This window comes from Nuphar pumila, chromosome 15 (genome assembly GCF_984573655.1).
Source record: "Nuphar pumila chromosome 15, dmNupPumi1.hap1.1, whole genome shotgun sequence".
NCBI lineage: Eukaryota > Viridiplantae > Streptophyta > Magnoliopsida > Nymphaeales > Nymphaeaceae > Nuphar > Nuphar pumila.
Window position 1 is genome coordinate 13,673,330 of NC_143263.1, and position 24,716 is coordinate 13,698,045.

The 24,716-nt window shown below is 36.5% G+C and overlaps 1 protein-coding gene across 1 annotated transcript; it reads right to left on the bottom strand.

Moving 5' to 3' along the window:
• Positions 1-245: 245 nt before the first annotated feature.
• Positions 246-24,716, bottom strand: LOC149814569 (DEAD-box ATP-dependent RNA helicase 31-like). The gene is made up of 10 exons (XM_089988339.1): positions 24,218-24,716; positions 22,726-22,832; positions 21,463-21,518; positions 21,134-21,358; positions 20,838-21,044; positions 20,678-20,764; positions 20,463-20,558; positions 20,157-20,372; positions 19,376-19,555; positions 246-557 (listed from the first exon to the last, which is right to left on the bottom strand). Exons 1-10 carry the CDS (start codon positions 24,625-24,627, stop codon positions 330-332), a joined length of 1,812 nt encoding a protein of 603 aa, XP_089844465.1. The 5' UTR covers positions 24,628-24,716; the 3' UTR covers positions 246-329.

A 24,716-nucleotide genomic window follows, 5' to 3' on the forward strand; every position in this document is an offset into this window, starting at 1 on the left:
TTCATCGTCTGTAACAAATATTGATGAAAATGAACTTCAGGGCAAAATTTCTAACCCGAAGATATATCCTACCTTTAGGGGCGTTTGAACACGGATTTAGCATCCTAGGTTGGATCTGAGGTAATAATCCGACCTTCATGCAAGTGCGGAGTGGAGATTCTAAAATCTCTCCAAATGTTGGATTTGAGGTCCTCTGATTTGAGATCCAATGCTCTTAAACAGACCCAGTGAAAAAAGTCGAGATCTTCTAACCAGGTTAGCTTATACCTACAAAATGCACCTCACAATGGCACCCCAACAAATCAGATTGCACTCCACAGCTTCATCTTTTACTTAGCACGCAAGCCGGGGACATTTCTCAGACCCATTTTGCCAAGGATAAGCTTTGGAATCTCTGGTGGCTTGTCAAGACCCATACTGCTGCTGAACTCATTAGCGAGCTCCACAAGCTTGACCTTATCTCGGCCGATGGTTTTGACAGAGTTATAATATCCAAGCCATGCTTGATAAGCAGCTTCCTTGTTCTTCATCTCTACATGAGCAAGAGCACGCTCAACCTGTGAAGACGGGAAAACAGTGCGTGAAATTATGGAGGCTTGGCAGTTAATCTGCAAGATACAGAAAACTGACGAAGAGTAATTTATGGTTCATCCTATCCATGTTCACTGAAAAAACAAAAGAAAAAGAAAAAACAAGATCACAAACCAAAAGACTCCTTTTTTAATGGTAAATCTATGGCATGTAAGTAATATAGTCATCGCATGTCCAGCTGTAATCAAACCTCAAGCAAGGTTATTGACTTCAATACAAATACAGTCCACCACGCATAAGAGGACCATTAAGGGTCAAGGATTCTCTTATGCTAGTGTTCTTCTCTATCTGCTAGCAATAAATTATTACTTAGATCTCTGAATTGAACTCTTAAACTAAATGCTCCTCAAGCAGTGAATCTCTTCATCATCATCTTACATGACAAAAATGTCATCAACATAGACAATAAGAAAATACTTCATTTCCTTATTAATAGATAAGCCCCAATCAACAATGCTTTCTTGTTACCAAATTTTATAATGGCATCACCAAATTTCTTAAAACATGAACTCAGGAAGTGTGCAAGTATCGATGGCTTTATTAAAGTTACAAACTCTTGCGTATTAATCCTTGGAGGTTATTCCTAAAAGGCACTACAGGGAAAGACATCAAATCAGTATAGCTGATATAATCTATGCGAGACTCTGATTAAGTTCTGTTTTTCTAAGGAAAAGTTGAAAGAAAGAAGTCCTTGTTCTTCAGCACAGGCCTGTCATCGACAGAGAGAGGGGAGAGGGAGAGAGAGAGAGAGAGAGAGATTCCAGAGGAAAGGGGTTCAGTCCATCGTGACTGCCCTCTCATTCTATTAATATAATAAGTGTGTAAAACTAGGGTACAAAAATACCCCTTAATAGAGTGTTAATTTACATTATACACGAACTGGGTCTGGACCCGATCCATTATATAAATGGATCGGGTCAGACATATACATAATGACGATAATGACGTCTTCTTTTCAGCCTCCCTCAAGTTGTGCATGGTGTTGGACCATGAACAACTTGTTCTTCAGAAACCAAAATCTATCCTTTGTCAACCCTTTAGTGAGGATGTCAGCAACTTGTTCTTCAGTTGGCACATACATAGGCTCAATCTCTTTGTCTTCAACCTTTTTCCTAATAAAATGTTGGTCTATTTCAATGTGCTTTGCTCGACTATGGTGGATGAGATTGAACGACATGTTGATGGCACTTTGATTGCCACACAACAACAGTGACCGAGCAATCGGTTCTCCCATTTCTGTCAAGAGATGTCTTATCCATGTACTCTCGACCGTAGCAGTGGCCATCGATCTGTATTCAGCCTCAGTGCTTGATCTAGCAACCGCCTTTTGTTTTCTACTGCTCCAGGATACCAAGTTTGGCCTAATGAAGCTGCAATAACCGGATATTGATCGTCGTTCGTCTGGATCACCCGCCCAATCAGCATCAACATAAGTGACGATCTTATGGCCCCCGCCTGGATCTAATTCCTTTTTCTTGTATACCAGCCCATCACCAACTGTACCCTTCAGGTAGCGAAGTATACGTTTGACTGCCTCCATATGTGACATACGAGGTTCATGCATAAACTGGGATACCTGATTAACCGAATATACTATGTCGGGTCTAGTAAAAGTCAGGTATTGCAACATGCCAACTAAACTGCGATACTTAGTGGAATCTCCATATATATCCCCTTCCTGGGAACTCAATTTCTGATGAATGACACTTGGAGTTGTTAACGGCTTACAATCTGTCATGCCTGCTCTGCCGAGAATGTCCAACGTATATTTGTGTTGAGTAAGGATAAGTGTATCATTTCTGTTATCAACTTCTACCCCAAGAAAATATCGCAGCTCTCCCAAATCTTTCATCTTAAATCTCTGATTTAATAACTTCTTCACCTGCTCAATGTGACTTTTACAGTTCCCTGTGATGATGATGTCATCTACATATATCAACAGAAGAGTAGTGACTCCTTGTTCATTGTGAATAAATAATGAGTGATCCAAAAGAGATCGAGAGAAGCCATGTTGTATTTCTAGAGAAAAACTATCGAACCAGGAACGAGAAGCTTGTTTCAGACCATAGAGTGCTCTCTTTAATTTGCATACATATTTTTTGGCGTCTCGTTCTGCATATCCAGTGGGTTGTTCCATGTATACCTCTTCTTTTAAATCCTCGTGCAGAAAAGCATTTTTTACATCCAGCTGGCTCAATGTCCATCCATGTTTAATGGCTAGACTCAACACAATGCGAATGGTCCCCATTTTAACTACAGGACTAAAGGTTTCATCAAAGTCTTGGCCTTCCTCTTGTGTGAATCCCTTGGCTACAAGTCGAGCCTTGTACCTTTCGATGCTCCCATCTGGTTTATACTTTATCTTGTACACCCATTTTGACCCAACAACATTTCTGTTCAGTGGTCTAGGTACAATCTCCCATGTCCCACATTCATGTAAGGCCTCCATTTCTTCATTCATTGCTTCTACCTATCTTTTAGAACTCACAGCTTGATAGAACATGAGAGGCTCATCCTCTTTACTTATGGATGTCAAGAATAACTGAAAATCCAATGAAAATTTTTTATAACTTACCCACCTGTCAATCGAATGTCGAATTCGTAAGGATCTTCTGATATCCATTTGTTGCGAAGCGGATGATCCAGATGGATCCGTATTCGTACAAGGAATGAATGAGGGCTCTTTCTCTCGCCGGGTGTACACAATACCCTTATACCTTGTTGGCTCCAAGTCATATGTAACAGTTTCCTCCGTTTGAGTCTCATTGGCTGAATCCTCATGTGGCTCCTTCTGACTGCAATTTTCTGGACAGTCTACTTTACCATTGAAGAAGAGTTCTGAATTTAACCATGGGTAGTATACCTCAATGCTGGAGCTTGAGTTATCAGTATCCACCATAGTTGAATTAGTATTCTGATCAGCAAAGTTCATTTCATCGAAAATTACATTCCTTGATATTTTGACACGCTTGCTCAGGGGATCATAACACCTGTACCCTTTGTAATCTTCTGCATATCCTATAAACCTGCATTTTAAAGCCTTATCTTGGAACTTGTGCCTGAGTGAGCTGTCAATGTGAACATAGCAAACAGACCCAAACACACGTAATTCATGATAATCAGGTTGTATGTCAAAAAGAGAGAGGTATGGTGACTTATTTTCTAAGATACTCATGGGCAATCGATTTATCACATGAACTGTGGAGTGGAAGGCCTCAGTCCATAATGATACAGGGAGATTGCTCCCGAGCATCATGCTCATTGCAGTCTCAACAATATGTCGATGCTTCCTCTCAGCAATCCCATTTTGTTGAGGTGTATGAGGGCAAGACACTCTTCTCTTTATCCCATTATGTTGAAGGAAATTAACAAAGTCACTCGAGGAGAATTCACCTCCTCCATCACACTGGAAATTAAGAATGTTGGTAGAGAAATGATTTTGAACAAAAGAGTGAAATTTCTGGAACAATCCAAAGACATCTGATTTGTGCTTCATAAAAAATATCCAAGTATAACGTAACTATCAATGAAAATAAGATAGTATTTACTGCCAGAAAAAGAAGTAATTGGGGCAGGACCCCAGACATCTGAACAAATGACCTCAAATGGCCTTGAAGCTCTTTTATTAATGGAAGCAAAAGGTAAAGCATGACTCTTACGTAAATGACAACTAGAACATTTTGTATCAACGACTTTTGAACTCAGACTGGACTTAGGAATAAGATTATTCAAGACAAGTTTTTCAATGAAATGGCGACCACAATGGCCAAGACGACTATGCCAAAGTCTTGGCTTATTACTTTCAGAAACAGTAAATATAAAATCAAAATAAAAAACTTGACGTTGGTGAGGCTTCAAGGATGAATGGTTGGAATGAATGAAGGAAGGATCTTCTTGAAAAATGTACATATTGCCCCCATCGTCTTCCTTCAGCGAATGTCTTCCTCGTGCGAAGATCCTTGACATAAACAGAAGAGGGAGTAAATTCAACTGAAGCATTAGCATCATCAACAAGTTTTGAGACAGAAACAATGTTCTTTTGAATATTAGGCGCATGGATGACACTTGGAAGTTTAAGAGAGGACTTTGACATGTGTATAATGGCATTTCCAGTATGTGAGATTGCATGATGGGATCCATCTCCTGTTACTATGCTATTCTTTCCAACATAAGGAGTAAGAGTCAAGAGTTTACCTACATCACCCGTAACATGAGTAGCTGCTCCGGAGTCGACATACCAAATTCCTTTGTCATTTTGTTTCATATTCAATCCTGTCAAGGCTGCCAACAGCAACTCTTTTACTTCTCCATCCTTCCTAGCCTCTGCTTGTGGAGCTTTCCCTTTTGTTTTGAGGATTGAACCAACAATTTGCTTTAATGTGCCCTTTCTTGTTGCATAGGAAGCAGGTGGGAATGAGTCTTTGTCCCTGGATATTGGGTGTTGGAAGTATGCCACGACCTCCATAGTTATTTCTCCCTTGGCCTCCTTTTCCTCGAAAAGAACTTCCTCGTCCTCGACCATAACTCATTCCCATAGCCAGCACATCTTGTGTTCCTGAATTCCCATGAGAGTCTTCAGAAGATCCTTTCAGAGTCATCTCATATTGCAATAATTTCTCACGAAGATCTTAAAACTTTGGAAGTTCTGGTAAACATAGTAAGGTTGTCGTCATAACATGATAGTCTGGCCCCAATCCACTCAAGGTTTGTTGTACTTTATCTTTTTCACTGACAAGACACCCAACAACGGCCAGCTGATCTGTGATGACTTTCATTTTATTCAGGTATTCCATAATAGACATGGAATCTTTCTTCAGCATTTGAAACTCTCGCTTAAGAAACATAATTCTTGCCTCAGAAATTTGTGAATATGTTTGAACTAACGTATCCCACAGTTCCTTTGCCGAACAATCATCAGGAAGAGCAATAAGAACCTCCTGTGAAAGGGTTGAAGTGATGTATGTCACTAGCGATTGATCCCTCTTCATCCAAGCAACATATTCTGGATTCTTGTGAAGAACAACAGATTGTTCTCCTTTATCGTCCGCCTTTTCTTGCGAAAGGAATTCTGGATGCAGTGGGACCGATCCATCCAGATGACCAGAGAGGTCCTGGCTCTTTATAAACGGGATGATCTGTCTTTTCCAGGTTAAGAAGTTGCAGTTATTCAGTTTTTCAGAGACTGGTTGACCGAGAAAACTTGAGGACAGACATGATTGCCCGTGAGTAAAATCCATTTGATGAATATGTTTGAACTGACACTTAGGTATGAAAAACAGAAACAGAGGGCTCGGCTAATAGAACATTGCTCGGCTAATATATGTAGATGATGACAGAACACTCGACTCAGAACCAACGAAAACAGAAATATTTTCAGATGAGGGAAAAACAGATGACAAATGAGAGAGCAACAGTGATTAACAAAAAAAAAATCACAGATTAACAGAAAAAGAATCACAGTGATCTGAAATGAAAAGCAGATTCACGTTTCTAACCAAGTCGAGTTTCTCACAGAATCATAGATCAAGAAAGAAAGGATCAAGTTGTTCACAGAATCACAGAGAGAAAGAGAATCGAGTTTTTCACAAAAGGAAAAGGGGAACCTGTATTTTACGTTTCCAGATTCACGCTGATGGAGGGAACCTGTATTTTACGTTTCCAGATTCACGCTGATGGAGGGAACCTGTATTTTACGTTTCCAGATTCACGCTGATGGACTTACGCTGATAGATCCACGCAGATTCACGCTGGGTCTAGATTCACGCTGGTAGACTCACGCTAATAGATCTACGCAGATTAACGCTGTGTCCAGATTCACGCTGGCAGCCCTTCACTCCTAGATGTCACGTTGCTCTGATACCATGAAAGAAAGAAGTCCTTGTTCTTCAGCACAGGCCTGTCATAGAGAGAGAGAGAGAGAGAGAGAGAGAGAGATTCCAGAGGAAAGGGGTTCAGTCCATCGTGACTGCCCTCTCATTCTATTAATATAATAAGTGTGTAAAACTAGGGTACGAAAATTCCCCTTAATAGAGTGTTAATTTACATTATACACGAACTGGGTCTGGACCCGATCCATTATATAAATGGATCGGGTCAGACATATACATAATGACGATAATGACGTCTTCTTTTCAAAAGTTTCTTCAAATCTAGCATTGTATTTTCCATTGAACCCTCAGGCTAAAATTGCAAATAAAGTGCCCTATTTGCATCTTTTAACTTTCTGGAATAAAGGAAGCTTTGTCAAGATTGCCGCTACCACTCCATCTTTAATTCAGCATTGCTTCCCTAAAGTTCTAGAAGGTAATGAACGTGCTGTAACACTTTCACAAGGAACAAGGCATAAAATGACATAAAGGATGCCACTAACTGCACAGTCCATTTCTTTTCATCCAACAAAATTGAACAAAAGTTCTTTTCCTTCACATCAATGAAGCATTGCGTATCCTATGTCAGATAGGTAAGGGTGACGGTTTGTGGTACGATACAGCTACTGCTGGTATAATGTGGTTGTTTTCCAAAACAAGGGTGCTAGGATGCAGTTGAGTTGCACACACACATAAATGCATACTACATATACAGCACAAGGTAATGCTGATAAAACATAAACAAATATAAAGATAAAATATTTGTACAAATATAGTGTTCCCAAATGTCATACAGTATGTCTGTGGCAGCACCCTCAAGTACCAATATCAACAGTATGTTGAGAATTCTGAAATACACGTTTTACATAGTTATTATCAGAGTTACCAGTCGAGGAAGCGGGAGCGGGAAGCGGGAAGCGAGGCACTTTCAAAATTTTAGGAAGCGGGAAGCGTGGGATGACTTAGAAGAAAATTACGAACCGTCTCGGAAGCGACCTAGGAAGCGAATCGGAAGCGAGGGGGAAGCAAAAAAAATAAAATTACAAAAAAAAATGAAAAAATGGGGAAGCGAGGGGGAAGCATGCTTCCCATTTATTGGAAGTGCGCTTCCCTGCACGTTTCGGAAGCGCGACGTTTCACGCTTCCCCATGTGCCTAGGCGCTTCCGGTAACTCTGGTTATTATCCATAAACTTAATATAGGATGCTTTATTCATCTTAAAATTTCATGAGCAGCAGCATACATGTTCCCACGGTTGGTAATAAAATTCCTCCAAAAATTCAACTTCCTCATGCCTATTCAAAATGGACTAAAGAAAAACCCTGAAAATACTAGCTCCAGAAAATGCTTGCCAACATAGCTAAACCAAGTTAAGCTATAGAAGAATGCAAAAATGTAGTAAAAAGGAGGATTAAGGGGAGAAATATCAGAGGCAATGAGAATATCACAAGCAGAAAGAAGATTAGAAAAGTAAGAATGATAGCTAGCTAAAAATTGTGACATTGTTTCCATTCGAATGACTACGGCTATTTGAGTCACAAAGAGTCCAAAATGTAAACAATTTGGAAAAACAGAGATTCGTCAACATGCACACACTGTACTGGTGGCCTTCTACTTAAAGCTAAAAAGAAGCAATGAAATGGAAGATCGCTCCTACCCTATAAAACAAGGGGAAATAGAAAGGGATTAATGTTTGCTACAATCGATTTAGCAAACACCATTTTTTTTGTTTATTATTTTTCTCCTCACATCTATGGTGCTCACATCTATCACCATAGATGTGATCTACATATTTTATTTAGTGGGAACTGGCTTTTGGATCACCAGAATGATAGAATCTGTACATGGGTTTTTCTAGTGAACCCAAAATCGACGGCTATGAACCCAACAATTTTTCTTGACTCAAAAAAACATGTTTGTTCGTCAAAAAACATGATCCAAGGGTTGATTCCTACTAAATCGACCATGCTGAACATGTATGAGGTTAGATTGAGTCAAAAAAACTTGCATCATGAGATTCCAATTAGATTGTAGGTACAATCGACTATAGCATATATAAATCAAATAGAAAATCTGAAAAGGCCTATGGCATACACGGTATAGAAAACACAAGAATATACCAAAGCTATGTTAAATGTAGACATATATGTATATATATATGTTTACATATGCATTTCTGTACATTTCTGTATATTTGTAGTTCAGGGGTATTTTGGTCTTTTTACATGTATGACAAAAATAAGTGTTTTTGCATTTTTTATTTTTTATTTTTTTTATTCCTTTTATTGTAATAATTCTCAGCCATCATGGGCTTTTTGGGAATAACTAGACTTAGACCTTACCCACTGGCTAGATTTGTAGCCACTGGGTAGGTCCCAAAGGCTCTCTAAGAGCCATCACTTGTATATAATGGGGTCTACCCCCTCTCACTTTGTAAGGGTTTTTCTAAAGATTGTTTCCTAATAACATTTGATGTTTTTTATGTATGTTCTCAGCCCATGGCTTATCCATGTGTTTTCTTGTATTGACCCATAAGAGGTCGCATTCTCAAAGTATTCTCTTACCCATAAGTGGCGCACTAAAGCATATACATCAGTTCATGACATGGTATCAAAGTCATATCGACTCCTTGGTGATATTCAACTTTTTCTCAAGCATTTTTGCAGTGGTATGAAAATCGGGCCTTGCTTGGGAAGCATGCCTACCAACTTTCTTGAAGATTTGTCATCTTATCAATGCATAGAGACATTGGTGCTTCAAAAAAATTTGAAAGTTGCTCCAAGTATTTATTCTTCTTCCTTTCTCTTCTCTTTAAATTTATATTCTTTGGTTCTATGGCCGACAAAAAAGTGTTGATGGTAGTCCCAATCAAATTTGATGGAAAGAACAATAATTTATTGGCTACCGCCATTAAAAGAAATCTTATTGGTAAAGGATTGTGGGAGTATGTTGATGGTTTTGCAATTGAACCACAACTCACTCTCACAAAATCTGGTAAAGAAAAAGATGAAACCATTAAGGAAAAAGTTATCAAAGGAGAAGAAAATGAAAAGGCTCTTGTAAGATTATAAGCCTTGAAAGAATGAGATTGTTCATGCTAAGGTTATTTTCCTATTCATGGGAAGCATGAATGAAGATACATGTGACTATTTTGGAATTTAAAAGAGTCAATAAAGCATGGCTCTTTATTAAACAAACGTATACTCAATGTGATATAGCATTTAGATGGAAGCTTCAAGATAAGATTCACAATTGTAAACAAGGTGACAAGAGTGTTAAAGAGTATTTTGGCTCTTTAAAGAAGTTGTGGGATCAAATGGCTAAGTTAGAGCCCATTTGGGAAACTCTCATGCTCAACTTAGAAAGAATTAAATAAATAACGAACAATTTCTTCAATTTATGAGAGGTTTGAGGTTCGAGTTTGAACAAATGATAAGCAATATCATTCATAGTAGACAAGATGTGTTTTCTCTTATCCAAGAGGTTTTAACTCAAGTTTGCATGAAAGAGACTAGATTAAGGTCTCAAAATGAAGCAAGAGAAGTTGCAGACAATGTGTTGGCCATTTCAAAACCAGGAGCCAACACTCATACATACAAACCCCCACACTTTTATAAGAACAATAACTATGGGAAGAAACGTGTGTACGACAGAAAAAAGGATGGAAGGGGAGGTATTCAGGACATATTAAACTATATTGTCCAGAATTCAAGAACAAAGAGGAAAAGAAGGTTGCTTTGGTTGGTACTTCACAAGTGGAAGAAGACTCTTCAAGCAAATCAATTTCAAACGTATCTCTTTCTCAACTCATGGAGGCATTTTCAACCTCTACTCAAAGGACAATCCGTAATCGGTGTTGTCGTCTCTTCGTCTTCTCCTCCAGGTATAGCTCATTTGCTTTTACACTCGAGTGCTTCATTTCATATGATGAATCTATACTTTCTAATTATAGTAACTCTACTAGTAAAAGAAATGTTTTGACTACCAATGGAACCCCTCTTGATATTAATGGAATTGGAAATTTAAGAAAATGTCCTAGTTTTAGTATTCTACAAATAAGATTTGTTCCAGAACTAAATTTAAATTTGCTTTCGGTTTCTCGAATCACAAATCGTGGATATAAAGTCTCTTTCACTTCTAACCAATGCTTAATACAGGATGTCTAGTCCAGGAAGCATATTGGAGAAAGGCATAAAGAAGGAGACTTGTATTATATGAATCAGTTGAAAATCCCTATCAAGATTTTTTGCCTTAATATTAAAAAATTGGATAAAGTTTTGTAGCATCAAAGACTAGCACACCCTAGTATGTATAAATTATTCAATATTCCTCATCTGAGGACTTTTTGTAATGAACAAATCTCATGTACTGATTGTATTCTTACTAAAATGAAATCAATTTCATATCAAGAGAGGTCTTTATCTGCTTCTAAACTTCTTGAATTAGTCCACTCCGATGTTTGGGGCCTTGCCCCTGTTGCCTCCAAGGGAGAATATACTTATTATGATATTTTTGTAGATGATTACTCCCACTACACTTGGATATATTTTCTCAAACTTAAATATGAAGTATTTGAGAATTTTAAAAAATTTCATAAGTTAGTGACAAATCTTTTGAAGACCAATATATTTATTTTTTGTTCTGATTCACGGGAGAAATACATGTCTAATGACTTTCAGCAATATCTAAGATAAAATGGAATACTTCATCAAAGGTCATGTGCTAATACACCATAGCAAAATGGTTTAACCGACAGAAAGCATCGGCACATAATAGAAACCACTAGAACTCTTCTAATATCTAAGAGTTCCCAAATATTTTTGGGCAGACGCAGCTCTTACTGCAGTATACCTTATAAATATGTTGTATTCCTTAAAAATTAAAATATTTTTACCATATGAAAAGATTTATAATGTCCCCGCCTGATTATCCTAGAGTGTAAATGCTTTGTACTCACCCATAAGAATGATAAATTATCTCATAAAGTTATCCCATGTATATTTTAGGATATAGAGAAAGCTAAAAAGGGTTTAGGAGAAATGATATTAAAAATAATAAGTTATATATTTCTAGGAATGTCACATTTTTAGAACAAGAAAATGGTTTTGATATTACCACACCAAAAGATGAAAATAAAAATATTTTTTTTTAAATTTCCCTTGAAAACAATGTCACATAAAATAAAGACATTAACGAGATACCTTGCAATGAATCTCAATTTGATATTCAGTATAATGAACCCCAGGATCATTCAAATGTTATTCAATATCAAAAAATAAAAGATAATGAACAACCAAGTGCTTTGGAAAAATATTCACACATAGAAGAAAAAGAAAACACAAGAATTAGGCACTTAAAAAACCACGTAGAATCCCAGATAGGATTTTTCCATATGAATCATTTGAACCTCATTATAGAGCTTGTTTAGCAAAAAAAAATTATACTTTGAACCTTCCATATATAACCAAGCAAAGGACTATCCTGACTGGCAAAATGCTATGAATAAAGAAATTAGAGCCTTAGAGAAATCTAAAACTTGAGAATTATCTGACATACCAACCAATAAGAAATCAAAAGGATGTAGGTGGGTATTTAAAGTTAAAACTAAAAGTGATGGATTTCTAAAAAGACATAAAGCTAGGTTAGTCCCCAAAGGATATGCTCAAGAATATGGAATTGACTATGATGAAACTTTTGCTCTTGTAGCACGAATGACTTCTGTTTGAATTCTCGTAGCCATAGCCTCTATTAAGAAGTAGCCAATTTATCAAATAGATGCTAAAAATGCATTTTAAATGGTGATTTAAAAGAAGTATATATGTATTCACCCCGTTGCTAAGAAAAAAGTTTTGCGCCTTAGAAAAGCTTTGTATGGTCTTAAACAAGCTCCAAGAGCTTGGTATGATCGTTTTAGTTCTGTTATACTTACGCTTGGATATACTTCCTGTTATACTGACATTGCTTTGTTTGTTAAGAATTTTGTTGTAGTTATTATTTTATTACTTTTTATTGATGATATTATCATAACTGAAGCAGATAAACAAGGAGGAAATCAAGTTAAATGTATTCTTAAGCAATGTTTTGAAACGACTGACCTTGGTTTTCTCAAATTTTTCTTAGGGATTGAGGTTTCATATTCCCTAGAAGGTATTTGTTGTTTCAATCCAAATTTACAACTGAAATTATTGATAGGTCTGGAATTACTAATGACAAAAGAGTAGTTACACGTGAAGTGATAAATACAAACATGAAAATTGATGATGGAGAACCTTTGGAAGATCCTACTTCATATCATCAAATGATTGGAGTATTGACATACTTGACTATTACCAGACTAGACATAGTGCATGCAGTTCACAAGGCCAGTCAATTTTAGCACTATTCTACCTCTGCGCATATAAGTGTTGTGATGTGTATTATTAGATATTTGAAAAATTTTGCTTCTAAAGGATTATTTGTATCATTTTCTCTTAATTTAATTGATTACTCTGACTCTTATTGAAGGAAACCCAAATGACAGATGTTCAACTACTGGTTTCTGTATTTTTGTAGGAGATTCCTTGGTATCATGGAAATGCAAGAAGCAACATAAAGTATCTCTATCCTCCACAAAAGCCAAATATCAAGTCATGACAACTACTACGACTGAAATTGTATGGTTGAGGCATTTTCTCAAAGATATGAGAGTAATCGTAACAGAGCCATCAAGACTAATGTTGTGATAACAAAAATGCCATCTACATTGCTGAAAATCATACTTTTCATGAGCATATTAAACTTATTGAGATGGACTGTCATTATGTTAGTGAAGAATTTTTTAAGAAAACCATTTCAATGCCGTATGTGACTTCAGAATATTTCAATGCCCTACGTGACTTCAGAATATCAGCTTGCAGACTTCTTTACAAAAGCCTTGTCTTCCCCAAGGTTTCATTTCCTATTGGACAAACTTTTGGTGATTCCACTGTAAGTTTGATGGGGAGTGTTAAATGTAAACATATATGTATATATATATATATATATTTACATATGCATTTCTGTATATCTGTAGTTCAGGAGTATTTTGGTCTTTTCATGTATATGATAGAAATAAGTATTTTGTATTTTTTATTTTTCCATTTTTATCTATTCCTTTTATTGTAATAATTCCCAACCATCATGGGCTTTTTGGGACCAACCATAGAGTCGTTGAACCCTACCCAATGGCTAGATTTTTAGTCGTTGGGTAGGTCCCAACCATAGTGACAAATATAATATCGCAAGAAATTACCTGAAAGTTAAAAACAACAATTTTTCTCAATATTTTCAAAATATCCTGATTTTTTCATCAAAACATAAATATCACGTTTTAAATGCACTAATTACATTTTAACAGCTATTTATCGTGAAAAAATAATGTGGTTTTAATTTTTTTTACTTTTTTATTTATATTTTCTTATGAAAAAAATTATTTTTTAAAATTATTTTTTATTATCGATATTTTGTCATTTTTAAGTTTTGTCAATATGGTCCCAACGGCTCTTTAAGAGTCATCACTTGTATATAATGGGGTCTACCCCCTCTCACTTTGTAAGGGTTTTTCTAAGGATTGTTTCCTAATAATATTTGATATTTTTTGTGTGTTCTTAGCCCATAAGCTTAGTTCTCAAAGGCGTTAGGCGGAGCCTAGGCAGTGAGCTCCTAAAAAGACTAGGTGGGGCCTAGGCAGTACCCCAAATAAAAAAATTTAAAAATATATACAAAATACGTAAACAAAATACTAAAATTAATAACAAACATGTATACAACATAAAATCAATCAACAATAAGCAATAGACAAATAATAGTATGTTGTCGAACACAGTCAAATAGATAACTCCTATGCTTATAGATTATATATGAATTAAGTACATAGATATGTATATATATAATATAAACACATAATATTATAAATTTATAATATATGTTTAAGATATGTTATTATATATAATTATATACAATTACATATAAAACATATACATGTGTGTGCAACTGTGCATCAGACCGAGAGACTACCTCGGCTAGGCTGCCTAGGCGGTGCCTAGGCTCCACCTTTGACAACTAAGGAGAGGGGTGAAAGGAGGAGAAAGAAAAAAAATAAGGTAAAAAAGAAAAATAAAAGAAGAAAATGAGAGAATAAAAAGAAAGCTTTTGGTGCAGGAGGAAGAAGAAAAAGAAAAAATAAAAAAAGAGACAAAAAAAATATTAAAAAACATGACAATTATGTCCCTACGACTTAGGCATGACAGCCTATGCAACCTAGGTAAAAAAATAGGGCCCCACCGCCTAGACCCATAAGCCTAAGCCTAGGCACAACTTTTGACAACTAAGCTCATAAGTGGCTTTGTAACGACCCCAACGCATACCCCTTGAAAATGTTGATTTTTTTTTAGTTGCGGAAATCTTCTCAGAGACTTGGGGTCCTTACAATTCCAATTTCAGCTGGATAACCACACACCACAAACGAACTTACATTTATCATCCATAACCAAACAAACCAAACTCTTTATTAATGAATCAATAAGAGTCTCATAATCAAGTCAAGAGTGAAGTAACAACTGCAGGAAATAAAAAAAACTAAAAGAAACAAAAAGTAGAGTCACTTTGTCTATAAGTGAAGCAGTCTAAAGCAAGTGTGACTCTCATATACTCATAGAAATTAGTCGACTTCACTAATCACCTGCGGCTGCGAAAAAACATAGAAGTAGGGTGTCAAAACCGAAATCCTGAGCACAGGTACTTCTAATGAAACAAGTGAGCATAATGAATACAAATAAGATTTCATGCAATCATTTAGAGAAAAGCAATTATAACAACTTCATAATTTCAATTAAGCATTCATGCAACAGGAAATAATTTCTAAGCATGAAGAATCATTAAGCAATAGCATGGATCACAATTTAAATAAGCAGGACATTTAGCATGCATTATAAATTAAACCTCATGCATTCACCATCATGTAACGATTAAGGGAACGGGTAAAATATGTATGTTCTAATGGTTAACAGGAATATGCATGATTTATGTGCAATGCATGAACATTTCATTATCTTTCATTAAAGTTTTTCTTTTCATATGCATGCCCTATTAAATGCATACAATTTAAGTTTCTCTTTTTAATTACCGTTGCCCGTGGATACACCAAACGGGTAAAATCTCCGAGGTCAAGTTAGATTCCCAGGGTAGCTTAACACACAATATGTATTTTATTACTGAGTTTCAAACTTAGATTTCGCCCAATATCAGAAAACAGCATCATCCATCGGAATATTAAAAAAAAACATCTAATGTCAGGAATACCTGGAACATCAGCATCCACAAGTGTCACTTTTCTTGGTATACCAAAACAACAACAGTTGTATCAAACACATCACCCCCAGGCAAAGTGGCGGACTCTCCCTAAAACCGTGGTCAGGAGAAGAACCTCAATATCGGGTTCAGGGGCAACAACAACGCACACGGAGTTTTTGTATCCTCACGGTTTCCCCAAACCGCAACATCCAAGATTCTCACACTAAAGAAGGGGCATCCAGAGAACATAAATTATATTGTTCTTTACTTTCTTTTATCTTGTTATTAATTCATCTCTTTTACATTTACAATCAACCTGCAGAATTAATAACATAAGCTTGTAAATCAGCACACCAAGCTCTTCACGGGACCACCGCCCATGGCAACATAGAACAGTGAAATAAAATAGCAATATCACATTTGATTTTTTTGCAATGCATCAAAATAACTAAAACAGAGAGCAACTTGTTCTCGAGGCTATCCCAGTCCCTGATGATCCAATTGACCATCAATGCATTCATAAGCAAAAATCATCATTCACATGCCAATATGCATTCACTCAGGAATCATCTCAATTAGGACAAGTGAACAACTCATGCATTTATGTGCATGCGAAACACACATCAATGCATGTATGCACATGCATTTGAAACAAACTTCATATAGTATGATGCTTAAGCACGTCACATCAAGTCAAAACATATAAATAATTCCAAATCTTGACATATCTCGAGAACCAAAATACATGCACACCACACCTTCTGAAAATTTATATACACATTCAGAAATGCAAACATGTATCATGTGTATGCCACAAAAATATTAATAAGCATGTCTTTGTTCGATTCGGATGCATACTCAAGTCAAATGCATACTTTTATTCATGAACCACACGCACACCATGAGGTACGTGCCAAAATACATCAATTTCATGTATGCAGATGCATACGCAAGCAACCTTGCACTAAAGTCTTAAGCAAGCATAACATGTCGATTCTAAGCACAAGAGAAATATCATTCTTTCCTTGATTCACCTCTAGCAAAGCATGCATACAAGTATATAAGTATGCGAGTACAACAACAATAAACTTTTATGATCCATGTTTTCAATACAAGAACATGTCCATACATTCACATGCGTAGAAAGAAAAACTAAATCTTTAACACAAGTAAACCAGGGGATAACATGAATACTTTTCATATGAGAATCTGTATATAGCCATATGCAATTTGCTGAGTCAATGAACTTGAAAACAATTTTACAAACCTAATCACCATCTAAGCATTGATCTTAACTATGCCTAAAAAAAGAATCAAATTTATAAGCATCGATCAAGTCATTCAAACTATATCCAGCATTAACCCAATTCAAGAACAGAAAACGCAGATTAAAGTATATATATACAAGCATAAATCTTGATAACAAATAGAAATAAATCTCAATCATAATCCAATATGAGTCCGTTTTTGTATAAAAACTCATACACAGAATTTTTATGTGTAAAGAACCGAAAACACCCATATAAAAGAGGATCTATGGATCCTCATCCATGTAATCTAGAGTGAACACATAGAATCACTCTTTAACCATGGATTTGCACTAAATATTGCATGAAAATCGAATCGATATTCGATTTCTCACATGATTCAAAAGAAAGAACCCGTACCTCATAATCGACGCTTGGGAAAAGCTCAGGGATGCCGATGACGAGGAACGGCTCAAGCAGGGGTCGTCGAAGTGTCTGCCGAACACAGGAAAGAGAAGGTGAGGTGACTGGTGTGCAGGTGCGTATATGAGTGAACATGTGTAAGACACTTTCATATTCACATCCTCCAGGCCACTCGAGACCCTCAACACGGACAAAATATTATAGAAAATTGGAAGGAAAAATTTAACCATCAGGCAACATCCATATGCGCAAGATCTCCATAAAATTTATTAACAAGGCATACAAACCAAATCAGACTGAGTGTACACTGAGCATGAATCTGATTGAGTGCATATTTTGTCCCTTACAAACCAAGCTAATGGTCTTCCTAATTCATCAATTGGTTTAATAATAACATATAATACACGGATTACCTTTGACAGGAATCAGTGATGTTAATTTACAAGGCTAATTTAACTAGATTTCCAGAGTAATAGAACAGAAAATCGATTAACACCATTCATCTTTTGATGACAAATATTACTGTAGTTAACATGAACCTTATCATAAATCAATAATATGACCAATCGCCAACAAAAAATTCGTTTTAGGATAAACTATAAGATGTCCTACTGAAAAACAAGTCTCAAATTTCAGAATATTGAAACAAGATGATACACAGGGCTGATAAAAATTATTGACTTTACAGAACTGGTAATATACACAGCCTAGATAAACGGATTCAAAGCACATACTCAGGTTATTCCCAAAACATCACGTATTTCATTGGTTATCAATTCCGAACTCCTTTAATCGAAAACCCCCTTTTTATCGAAATCGAAACCCCCTTTTTAAGGGCATACCAAGATCCCCAAATAAACGATTTGGGGTTTTCGGATTGGGGTTCACCGAGAATCCAAAGCCCAGGAACTTGGGATTTCCGGCAACCCACACAGCATACTCGACCCCACGGTATTTCCTAAAGAAAAAAACAGTAAAACCTACCTCTTTTGGTGCTTTTCCGACAATCAGAAGCTGCTATCGCGAGAGAAGAGGTCTGTCGGCTTCAACTGCTCTGCCGCCGTGAAGGGCTTTGAGATGGAGAGCAAGAAAACGAGGAAGAGAGGAGCGAGAGTAGGAGGAAGAGACGTGAGACCCCCTTTTGAAGAGGGGATAGACTTTTCCTCTGGCGGCTCCGTGCCCCTCCCCTTTGCTATTGAGTTAGGGTTCCTTCAGAACCCTAACCACAAAAAAAAAATCTTATTATCGGCAGGTCCTGCCCTTTTTAACTTGAGGTTCTCTCTTCTTCTTCTTTTTCGTTACACGGGGCACGAGTCGTGTCTGAGACCCGCAAACCAACCGTGTCTGAATTGCTTATTAGGATCCGTGATTTGGATCCGTAATTCGTCTAGGTTATGGATCTACAGGTTGGATCCATTTATGGATCTACATATTGGATCCATGTGGATCTAACTGTGGATCCATTCGTTAACTTCCCCCTTTATATTTTTAATATAATTATTATTATATTGCCATTTTATATATATATATATATCTTTTTTCAATAGCTATAATATTTATCACCTATATCAATCCCCTTATGGGTCCTGGATTCGAGATTTGGACCCCAGGCCCAAATCAAACCAATTTACGCATAAAATTCCAAATAAATAAAAGACAAAAAAATATGGTTATTACAGGCTTATCCTTGTGTTTTCTTGTATTGACCCATAAGAGGTCACATTCTCAAAGTGTTTTTTGCCCATAAGTGTCTCACTAAAGCGTATACATCAGTTCATGACAAGCTACACAAAGGTTTATAATGAGAAACGAAAAATACAGCCACATCACAAATAAAATGAAATCAGGCTTCAACATATTATACTCAGAAATACGCAAACACCCTGAACAAACTCTAGGAAAAGGACTACACATCAAACAAGTATTACAAGGCACTCACCTTTTTCATGTATGGATCAATTGGAGGTAGTGCAGCTTTGCTTATTGGCAAATCACTAATGCTTGACAAAAAGAAATTCTCCCATGGTGCAAGCAACAATATGCCTTTGCCCTCTTTACCTTTCCTACCAGTTCTTCCAAGTCGGTGTATGTATTGTTCTCTATCAGATGGCAGCCCCACCTACAGTGGCAAGGCTCAAAAGTCACAAAGTTATGCATATGATTGAAAAATACTGGTCAAACTGTTATCATAATGCAAAAAAATCATATAAAGTAAACATAAGAAGAAACAATTTCGCTGGTAAAGTATCCACATGACAGCATGTATCAAAGGATTAGCTACAAAGTCAAGACATAGTATTCTCAAATATTCATTAAAGTAAACATAAGAAGAAACAATTTGGCTGGTAAAGTATCCACATGACAGCATGTATCAAAGGATTAGCGACGAAGTCAAGACATAGTATTCTCAAATAATCATTAATAAAAAAAGCTAATCCACTGCAGGTTAAAAGGGAAGAAACATGACATAAAGGATAAATTCATCATCATATCCAACCCTTATGAAAATTCCAAGAAGTGGCACCTTAAAATGCAAAAAGTACATGAACAACTAAATGGGTATCGGTATCTGAAATAACAAATGCAATGGATGTTCAAGATGGCTCTTTCATCCAGAATAGGATGAATAAACTTCAAAAAAGTCCAAGTCTGAAGGATCAAAATGATGGAATAACAAGACTGTTTTGACATTAAACAATTAATGCCGAATGCTATTTTACCTGTATAACAAGGGTGACATCAGGGTAGTCCACGCCACGAGCTGAAACATCAGAAGTTACAAGAATGAGACCTTTTGACTTTCTAAACTCGTCAGAAACTCTGGTCCTGTAACTCTGTGTCTTTCTGGAGTGGATCTCTCGTATGTTAAGGTTCAACTCAGAAAGAAGTGCAGACACAAGTTTTGTCACCATTGCAGTTGTACAAAAAACCAGAACCTGCAGTATACAGCAGTAACCACGAAGTAAAGTGAGAATTTAATGAAACACAACTGACTAGCATCAAAGCGGTAAGATGGCTGCACAGACCTTATAATCAGGGTCATCTGCAATATGCTCACTAAGAATGCTGTAAAGTATTGTAAAATGCCTGTCAAGCGGAGCAACCAAGTGCATCTGTTTGACCTGAATATTCAAGAAACAATGAGATCAGCAAAACGATACTTCAGCACTGTGTAACAACATTCTTGATAAAAATTGCATTGCCCTAGAGGCCTCATTATTATATGTCCCCATAGACGCACCTGTGAGTGTGTTTCCTCTGTTCCCTCTTTGACTGTATTAATGAATTCATGATCTCTTCTTAGAGCAATGTGACAAATTTGGCGAACCTGCAAAAGTGATTGCATATTACACAATGCAGGAGAAATACTTTAGTGCACAAGATGTGACATAAAAGATGACCTCATCGGGAACAGTAGCAGAAAATAAGAGTGTCTGTCTCTGTTTTGGAACAGCATCAATAATTTTTTCAATATCTTTTCTAAACCCCATATCCAGTAAATGGTCAGCTTCATCAAGGACAAGCATTTTTACACCAAGAAGTCGTGTTGCAAATCCTGGTGTGTTCTCAATATGATCTCTAAGCCTTCCAGGTGTGGCAACAAGAATCTGCATTACGTAAAACATGGACATAATGACAACACATCTCAAAACTAACATGAATGCAAACCATCCAATTAACAGTGTTTGCAGCAAACCTGGCAAGGATTTGCTTGCATACGTTTCTGTTCTAGAGGCAATCTTGTTCCTCCTATGACAACTTGTATGCCTATGGTAGGATGATACTTCAACAGTTTATTAGCCTCGGCACCAGCCTGATTTGCAAGCTCACGGGTAGGGCATATGATGAGCACATTAATTGGTGGTCGTTTCTGATCACGACCAACAGGGGGTAGTTTTACAATGACTTCTATTGCCGGAAGCTGAAATTACCGAGGAAATACAAGACAAAAAGAACATGTCATGTTCACTAATTTTTTGTTCACAATCATTGAATATTAAAAAGAGAAGGCAAATAATATCATACCAAAAATGCCATTGTCTTTCCAGTACCAGTCTTTGCTTTGGCCATGACATCCTTGCCTACAAACAAAAACACATGCCCATTTCCAGGCACATAAAACTAGGAGACTAACAATGTAGCTTCATATGGAAACTAAATCTGATTAGAAAATCTGTTTGCTCTAAAAGACTACAGGATTAGTATTTTGAGGGACACTGAAAGATTTACACAACCAGCAGAAAGAGTTAAATAGAATAAAGGATGAAAATGGACATGATACTAAACCTGTAGGGATGTACACTTCTAGTGGTTATGTAATGAAAGACAGTTGATGAGGGTTTTAATAATGAAAAAAGGTACCCCTGAAACAAAGTGAATATATCAAATATCATGTATGTATAACTGTATATGAAGACTCTATGTATATGGTTAAAAAGGCAAAAAAATGACCTTACATACTCCAATACATGTTTCAAAAGGAAATATAGACACTTCTTCCAATTGTGTCCCCTTAAAAGAAGAATCAGGGTGAAAAATAAGATTGATAAGTCCAAAAGATTATGAAAACCATTTGACAAATTACCATTGATTATGATGATCGTTTAAGATTAATGTACCCAGCTGGTTACTATGAAGCGGCTTACGATCACTACTGCAATACTAAATTATATAGGCTGCGACAACACAAACTGAAATTTTACCAAACATTTTCCCCTTATTCATCTGGCAGAAGCATCGTGTCTGAATACTGGCAACCTAGTCACATTATACATATCCTCACAGTTAATGATGCATAAATTACAGTATTAAGCAGATACACAGATGGTCCACTTGTTTACCAAATTGGACTTGCAAACTCAAATACATGAAAAACTTGTTCTTACTGCTGAAGCCTCAAAGTGAATGTTTGTTTATATAAAAGGTGTGGAAGCAGCTCACACATCTGCAGTATAAGGTAGCACTCAAAAACTTATGGATAATTTTTGTAATTTCTTACCATTAAAAGCATGGAAAAAAAAAAGTAGTAGTCTTTCAAAATGTCAGCATATTCTACAGATCAAACCATAGTTGCATAAAATGCATCAGCAGACAATTATCCAAGAATCCTTAAAACTTGGAACAACATGCTTCTGTATACTATGCCAAAGGTGATTCCTTAATATGTAGACAGTACCAGTAACATTAGAGGGTGGAAGATAGATTTACAAGGTAGAGCAAAAACATGAATCATTTCTTAATATTCGTCATTGAACTAACAAGTATTAACTGAGCCTCAGAGAATCCTACCTTTAAGAATGACTGGCAGAGTTGCTTCTTGTACAACAGTCATTCTGTCATAACCAGCCGCTTTTATTCCTTTAACTGACAGAGGAGAAATATCAGTGTCTTCAAACCTGCAGCGACATTTCCCATGAGGAAGATTTCGGCAGAGTAAATACACAACTAAAACTGTTATGTGTTGGATAAGGAAGAATATATAGAATATTAAGAAAACAGGGGAAAAGGATGCAAAAATATTTTAGTCCTCACAACCTAAAAAAACCTACAGTTTGAGATGAAAATATCACAGAAAGGAAATGAGGATACTAATATAGATAGCATTTTTCCATGGAAGTTGTATCACACACTGAATAAAATTCCTAACCCTGACAGATTCAGTTAATAGGGATGCAAGAGTTATTCCGTACAGGCTGTATACAGACACCCTTATCAGAACAAATATAGTAACAAGGAAATGACTTAAAATGAGTAAACTAACCCTGTGCAATCACTACAAAATACCTCACCTCAAGTTGTTAACAGGAAATGGACACCTTACTGCACAGAAGGAAAGAACTACCACATTAAGAATTTAGCAAATACATCGGTTATTACATCTACGGATCAATTTACCTTTAACCAATTCAAGAGTATAATCATTATAGAATCATATAATCTTGGTGCATGCAAAAAGCACCAAAAATGAGCTTGATGGCACAACGAATGCCGCGGAGGACTACAGGCGAGTAAATACAGAGAGTTTTGAGAAATTATTCTCCAGTCATTCTTAAAATAAATTATCTTTTTTAGAAAAACAAGGAAAACATAAATCTACAAGGGATGTTCGCATGCATATGTTCACCCACCAAAATGAAATCAGAAATTTACACTGGACTGCAAAATGTGATTTCCCTTCTAAAGCTGCTTTTTTAGATAAGTGGGTGTATGGAAAAATGTCCTAGATATTCAAATATTTTGTGAAATATGAGGATTTGAGAAACTAAACCCAGAAAGAAATTTGGAAATAAAGGAATATCTAATGAAAAAAAGGAAGTCTAACAAGATGTTAACAGTGAGATCGTTTACTAAAATATCTTGAGATACATACCATGAATTCCACATCCATGAATTTTCAAGGATATTTTCTGGTGAAATTCTGGCAACAACATCAGTACATCACTAATAATTTATATGTGCTACTGCTACAAGAATTTTCTATTATTACTGCATGATGGATTAATGCATAGAGAATTCTTGTTATCTTATCACTCTGGCTAGCCGGTTAACATTGTTGCAGAAAATCGCTGACAGAGTGAAACATAAATCACCATGCAATTTCCAATTTGAATGAATGCCAAAATAGACAATAGGAAAAACAACCGAACAAACAAATAAATTATATAAATACACTCACTCGAGAAAAAACTTAATACACTAGATACAAGCTCACCTAATATTATAACGGTGCGGAGTATCGGCAGCTAAAAGAAACCATCAAAAAGAAGGAAATAGAGTATACCTAGATTGACTCAAGTATGAATCCGTTTCTTTTGATGATGTCTTCGGCAAGGCAACAACTTCTTCCATTGATTTACTAGCAACTTTGGCATCCCGCGGAGCATCATCAGCACCTTCCTTGCTATCTTCTCCAATTAAAAAATCGCACTCAGACCCAGAATCTTCGTCTTCCTCTTTGTCATCCTCATCATCAACAACTCGTGCCACACGCTTCACATACTCCATTTTCCTCTTCCCCGAAACCCCACCCTCCCGTCCACCGCCTCTGCGATCGAAACCAAGGCCTCCACCACGCTTCCTCCGCCGGAAATCCTCCATTTTGTCGCCCGAATCTTTCACCATCTGCTTTCTTGCCCAGGTTCTCGCCCATGGAAACCCTGCCGCTTCGCCCTTCCAATCCACGTTCTTCATGCAGAAACCCTCCAAATGATTGGACTTGTATTGGAGTTTTCAAAATCCACACAAATAAAAACAAGAGGCTTTCTATAATCAAAGTACCA